This window comes from Xenopus laevis, chromosome 1L, assembly GCF_017654675.1.
Source record: "Xenopus laevis strain J_2021 chromosome 1L, Xenopus_laevis_v10.1, whole genome shotgun sequence".
In the NCBI taxonomy this organism is placed as follows: Eukaryota; Metazoa; Chordata; class Amphibia; order Anura; family Pipidae; genus Xenopus; species Xenopus laevis.
In genome coordinates this window covers 154392303-154399060 of record NC_054371.1, presented here as the reverse complement: position 1 = coordinate 154399060, position 6758 = coordinate 154392303, and the positions used below count along the sequence as shown (strand labels likewise).

At 36.7% G+C, this 6758-nt stretch overlaps 1 protein-coding gene across 2 annotated transcripts; it reads right to left on the bottom strand.

Annotated features, from left to right (window-relative positions):
* Positions 1-673: 673 nt before the first annotated feature.
* ltb4r.L (leukotriene B4 receptor L homeolog) lies at positions 674-5392 on the bottom strand. 2 transcript variants are annotated; one of them, XM_041565495.1, is made up of 4 exons: positions 5272-5392; positions 5085-5182; positions 2177-2608; positions 674-1846 (listed from the first exon to the last, which is right to left on the bottom strand). In XM_041565495.1, exons 1-4 carry the CDS (start codon positions 5291-5293, stop codon positions 1523-1525), a joined length of 876 nt encoding a protein of 291 aa, XP_041421429.1. In that variant the 5' UTR covers positions 5294-5392; the 3' UTR covers positions 674-1522. The 2 variants fall into 2 exon arrangements, with proteins under 2 accessions (XP_041421429.1, XP_041421425.1); XM_041565491.1 differs by having other exon boundaries at positions 674-2608; positions 5272-5390.
* Positions 5393-6758: the final 1366 nt, after the last annotated feature.

Below are 6758 nucleotides of genomic sequence, written 5' to 3'. Positions count from 1 at the left end.
AGTTATATCCACTTACTGTAATTGTATAACATTAGGGACACTTGATCCCAGTGTCTGGGCAGTGCATGCTTAAAAGCTCTTTGCAATCTTCAGTTTGTTAGAAAATTGGAGGCAAGTCTCCCAAAATTTACCACTTAATAATGTGGAAGGCAATTATTAGAGCATCAGTAAGGACAGGCACAGCATTCAAAGGGTAGTTGGGTGGTGGTGCCAATAGGCAATATAGGGTTCAACATAGCTAGACATGCATAGATGAAGCTCAACATTTACCCAATAACAAACATGTGTTGCATCATATAAAGGTCTGCAGCTTAATAACAGCCACACAAGGCTCTACACTACCCATTTTGCATGTGCGATTATACACACTGTAATGTACAATTCCTAGGCATAGATATATTTAAGTATGTTGGGTGTGCGTAATCAGAGAGATAGACAAATGAAATGGACAGTCAAAAAATCTATGAAACTAGTGCCCCATACACAACAGTACAATAAGACATACAGGTCAGACACTTCCCTTTTTTCGAAAAGGCTTTTGTGAACATTTATATAAAATGTAATGAAAAGGTCTCATTTTTGTGCACAAATGTCCTCAAACTTATTTTGACTAGAATATCACCTTCTGGAAAAAATTAAAACAGAATATTTAGATAAAGTAAAAAAAAGGAAGTTAAATATAACAGATGATTAATACGGCCTTTTTAATAAGTCTAGAGCAAGAACTGTTGGCAATCCATGCCTCTAAAAAGTCTTTAACAATGATTTGGAATATTTTATTCATCTGTTCTAAGCACCAATTGCAGCTGAGCTCATAGTACACTGAAAATACTGGAACAATAAAACAATGTCCGACAGGAGTCTTACGTAATCAATGACTTTGGGTTTCAGGAACTAAAGATAATCACTCATAATTAAGCCACAAGAATTATTTCTTCAGTAAAAGAAGAGTGCCTTGGAGAATAAAGACAGGAGTGATTGGAAGTGAAATATTCCACTAACTTTAGAAATAACTCTAGTTGCATGAATACAATTGACCCTGGAGGCATGGGTAAAAAATGTCACTTGCACCATAAAAGATATTATTGCATTATGTTGTAAAGGAAACATGTTCAATACAATCACTAAACAAGATGGTTCTAAACCATATTAGCTTTATATGACAGATCACAGTGATGATATTGATTACTGAAATCTTTATACATGGAAAAATAAAACTTTTATCCCATCCCGTTAAAGGATGGCGTGTGTTAGCTACCATATATGCATCAATGACATTTTTGATTTACTAGAAATTGCTTATAAGGTAATTGTTAAAAGTTACCATTATTGCTACTTGAAAGACAATTCATATTTATCCTAAATTTACCCACTTTAACACGCCTGTAAACAAACAGTCCACCTAGCTGAATGTGTCAAATCAGCCAAAATACTGTACAGCGTTGTTCTCCATGCTAAGTTAATAATTTTGATAGGTCTGCTCCTGTGTCACTTTGAATGGCATTAGAAAGGAACAAGAAAGTCACTCTGCTGGATTGGTAGAAAATATCTTGCTCTCCTCTGGAATTTCTCCAAGTTTTCCAAGCTCGACCGACTCATTACGACTCCTTTGTCGAAAGGCTTGAGACACTTTCCTGAAGCTAGAGACCTCAGAAGAGGTTCCTTCAAAGAGCTTGGCCATAAATTCCAACCCTGCAGTTCTGATAAAGGATCCACCAGCATATGCATACAGTACCGGGTTGACACTACTGCTGAGGAAAATCAAGGCTGTCACATTGGGTCGGGCTTTACGTGCTGCATTGATCAATTTCTGTCCTGTGGGGCCTGAAGTAAGAGCTCCAGTTACCTGTATGATATTCACCACATGGTAGGGAAGCCAAAACAAACAAAATGTTATAACAATGAGGGTAACCAGGCGATTTGTCTTATGCTTGCTCTGAAACTTTGCAGTACGTAAACGCAGGCAAATGTAAAGGTAACAGATACCAATTATATTGAATGGGATTAAAAACCCTGTTATAGTCTCCAATAGATACTGGAATACTAGGTGCCCAGAACTTTTGTGGAATGGCATGCAGACAAACCTGGTTTGAAATGTCAACACAGTGCGATAAAGTGGCATGGGAATAGAAAAAAGAAATGCTACCAGCCATATAACCAAAATGATACCACTCACTGCTGTCTTTGTTCTCATAAGCTGAGAGGTAAAGGGTTTAGCAACAGCTAGAAAACGGTCCATGCTCATGAAAGATATTAGCCAATTGCTTGCATACATGCTCACGCAGCCGATGTAATGGCACAGTTTGCAAATAACTTCCCCAAACACCCAGCTGTCATTATCTAAAAAATGAAGGAAGAACGGTGCTGTGAGGATTACAGCCATATCCGCTATGGCCAGATGCAAAATAAGAATACAAGTCACAGTGCGTTTCTTCATGCGCGTCAGCACAGTCCAGATAATGAAGGCATTGCCTGGGAAACCAATGATGAAAGCCACAGAGAGAATGGCAATTCCAAGGCGCGGCGAGGATCTAGAGAGTGACATTGGATGCTGAGTGACATTTCCAAAACTGGAATTGATAGTAGACATCAGATAATCCACTGTGTACTGTATTTTAAACAAGAGCAATTATTTTAAAGGCTGGAATCATTACTGAAAGGAGGATTATATATATATATATATATATAAAATAGTGTATATATATATATATATATATATATATATATATATATATATATATATATATATATATATATATATATATATATATATATATTACACAAAAGCCATGAATATCTTGTAAATTATATCCTTATAAACGGTGAGTTCTGATATCATCAGGTATAAACTGTGAGTTCTGATGTCATTTCTGTCACATGACTCACTGAAACGTGTATATTATAATAAATAAATTACCCCCAGCTGCAAAATACGAGGATAGTAGAAGTTACCTCGGAGTTCCATAACCTGTAAAAAACACTCGGCCTTCGGCCTCTTTTTTTTTATGGTCATGGAACTGCTCGGTAACTTATAATATACTTATATTTTACAAGAGGGAGTACTTTGTTCACTATATATATATATATATATATATATATATATATATATATATATATATATATACAGTATATATATATATATATATCTATATATATGTATTTATATAATCTCCCTTTAGTATATTTACTGTGTGTATATATATATATGTTGTTTTTTTGACCTTTTGAGGCAAAGCAATTAAATGCTAACCTTTACTTTACTAACCTACAGTAAGTGGTCAAATATAAGTGGTCAAGTGTAGTTGCCAGTAGTCACTAAAATGGCAGTTAGTTTCCACTACAAGTTAAACATGAAAGTAATGATTTGATTGGTTACTATAAGCAACTGCACTGCGACAATTTATCCCTGTAACTAAAACAGGGATCTTAACCTATGGCCCATGGGTATTTAGGGTAGGTTTCCATGATACCTTTGTGAGGGTGAAATGTTTTCATATAAATGACAATAATAATAATTAAAAATTCTAAATCTAAGTCTTTGGCCAAAAGTTGGTCCCATAAAAAAGATTATTTTTTACCACTTCAGCAATGGGCTGACACCCTTTTTTGGAATTAGCAAAATGAATTAAATATTTATGGCTTCCCACTTTCTTAGTAGCAAACCCCTATGTTTATTTGCTCCCAGCCTGACCCAAGTCCCACCACCATGTGTCTCTCTGCCCCCAGCCCAATCAAACTGTGTCATAGTCTTCCTACTCATTGTGGTTAATAGATTTGCAGCTTTTTACTGTGTTTTAAAATTCTACTGTGACCTATTATCAACTATTAGATCTCAATCCTAGTACTATTCTTTATTTATTCTTAACACATTGTGATTTCTTTGTCTGTCTCATAGCAGGAGGGCATCAGCATGCCCATGGGAGACACAGTGGAAGATGTGCAAATAAAAGATCTAATAGATCTAATAGCTGAGTGGGATAGAGCTTGGGGGAAATATACAGATTCAATAACCCCATAATCAGGAACATTTTAAGACAGTTGGTGGATTGGAGCAGAAAGACTGGGAGTGGAACTTCTGAATTCAGAGTTCTGACTGTGGGAGAATAAAAGTACATAACCAGCTCTTTGCACTTCTGACATAATGACACTTTAAAGCGGTAAAATGCAATTTAAAGCTATTTCTTGGGAACTATACATTTAAAGGAAGGGACATATAATATTTGGAGATGAGGATGACGCAATATCTCCCCTTTTAAAAGCAGCTTGTCTGACAGATTGTACCAATATCTGAAAATAAATTAGTTTTGAATAAAATACAGCATTTGTTTTGGTTCTTTTGTAGTGGTGTAGGAAGCCCTATGAGGGTGCTGAAGAAGCCCCTTTTCATAGCAGATGAAGTATTTAGGATCCAGTGTTTCTAGTTTGATGCCTTATTGCACATTTGTGGGAATAAACCCATTTTAAACTAGAATGGACCACTGCTGACAAAATTTAATATTTACAGTTGGGCAAAAAACATGCTTCTGCACTATGCACTCTGCAGTGCTGCCAAGGTGAATTTCCCCCATGATTACAGCAATATCAAATCTGGTGCAAGGAGCCCCTTATTGCTCTTTTTAAATTACTTATGGGTTATTTGTAAATTGCCCCAATAATATCTTAAATTGCAAAAGTGCCCAAAAAAGGCAAAAGTAAGGCTTTGCTGCGCTCCAAATGCTGCTCTCTGTACCAAGTGCCTCTTAGTGCTTGCACCCTTTAGCATTCTAGCACTAGGATTCTAGATTTGCATTGTTTACGTTTACAGCACTGTATCCTGCAGAAGCTAAAATAGATCTAAACACAATAATATGGAAAATAAATATTTTCCTTATTTAAAAAAAGGTTTATCTGTTCACAAAATGAACCATGTCAAAAGTTCTGAATTACAACTGGGGGCAAACTGGTGGTATTCTACATGCCCTGAAAAGTATTAACAAATTTATACATGTTTTGTAAATGAAATAATTCCTAAGAACAGAAAGTATAAAGGGTACGGCCCAAGCAGTTCAATGTGTCATTTTGTAAGTGGACTGGAGGAAACTTACCACTTCAGTCATGATGCTGTTCTTCTGTCTAAATGGACTTGCTCTTGTTGTCTGTCCTACAGGTGAATGAGAAGCGCTAGTCGGTGAATTTCTAGATGCTGTACCATAAAAAAAATCTTATCACATCAGTTTGCACAAGAGATTTGGCAGGATGTTACATAAATATATATTCTGTATTTTACAGTACTTTGAAAGCTTCCTGTCTTCATGACACAAGTTCTGTCCTCACAATGAAACCATCCCTGTTGCGTAAGGGACAATACTAACACTTGTTCTTACATATCAGTGCAGAAATAGTGTGCTCTCACAACCCTTTGCTGTCATTTCTGCCAATGCCGCCAGAAGGGTTTTTTTTCTTAGTCACGTATGGGTGGCAGCAGCTAACACTGAGATGGGTGTAAATGCTAAACCAACAATTGCTTCATTGTGGACATATAGCACTACTAAAAGCAGTGTTGTAATGTCCATAACAGGTATTATTTGTCTTAGTACATTTCGTTTTTCAAAAAGCTACAGATGTTATGGACATTTCCAGAATCCCACAGCACATGTACAATTGTACTATGGTTTTTAAGATGTATATTAATGCCCCAGCTACATTTCTATTTTTATGGCAGACAATCAGTTTAGCCCCTAATAGGAACAAGTTGAATCCTACATTTTCATCTTCTAAGAGTAAAATCAGGGTAAACAGACCATGGTTTCTGAGCAGAGTGAAATGTTTCTTTGAATTTCAATGGTTTGTTGTCCATAAATCAGTCTGCAATTATGGAGCTGTCATTTTTTTTTTTTTACAGAAAACTGTAAAAATGTTTCAGAAGGATAAAACAGCAGGCAGGGATTCATTACATGGTCTCAGGTTTCGATGTTGCAGTTTCCTTTATATTGACAGGGATGATGCTAACTGGGAGCTGGGAAGATAATTCTAGTAACAGGGTGCAATAAAGGGACACAGTGAGGGTAGAAATAAGTCTACACTCACTGTGCAAAAACCTTTATGACACACAGCCATCCCACACATTAAAGGGATTAGTTGTGTGGAAGGCACTATGGGTATGGCACAGTCAAAGTTGTGATTAATTATTATGGTATACTGTATGTTCACTAAAAATGACAGTGGCATTACCTACAACTTCAAGTATGGTGCCCAAAGTGGTACCCATGTATGTGAATATATTTACGGTATGTCATATGTCAAACTACATTCATACAGAATTGTATGCTCTAGGCCAGTGGTCCCCAACCAGTAGCGTATGAGCAACAGGTTATTCACCAACCCCCTTGTATGTTGCTCCCAGTGGCCTTAAAGCAAGTGCTTATTTTTCAGTTCTTGGATTGGAGGCAAGTTTTGGTTGTATAAAAACCAGTAGAGCTTTCTGTGGGCTGCCAATCCACATAGAGCTTCCAAATAGCCAATCACAGCCCTTATTAGGCACCCCCCAGGAAAGTCTTTCATGCTTGTGTCAACTTTTTTCACGTTTGAACGTTGCTCGCCTTTTGAGGAAGTGGTTTATTTTTGTAATAAACATATATGGGGGAATGTAATAAAAGTCGGTATCGGAAAAAATATGCCTCTGTGTGAACAAATTTGCCTTTGTGCGAATTTAATATAGCTTTCGCGAACCCAGAAACTGTTTAGCGACCACTTCCGACAGTGGAAGAAGGTTTGCGAAT

What these genes read in the sequence shown, in the direction of transcription:
- ltb4r.L (XM_041565491.1), bottom strand. Translation starts at nt 5,293, where the DNA reads ATGAAGACAGGAAGCTTTCAAA. An exon ending in GAAGACAGGAAGCTTTCAAA is followed by an intron (nt 5,183 to 5,271) that starts GTACTGTAAAAT and finishes TTTATGGTACAG; the next exon opens with CATCTAGAAATTCACCGACT. An exon ending in ACAGCATCATGACTGAAGTG is followed by an intron (nt 2,609 to 5,084) that starts GTAAGTTTCCTC and finishes TTTAAAATACAG; the next exon opens with TACACAGTGGATTATCTGAT.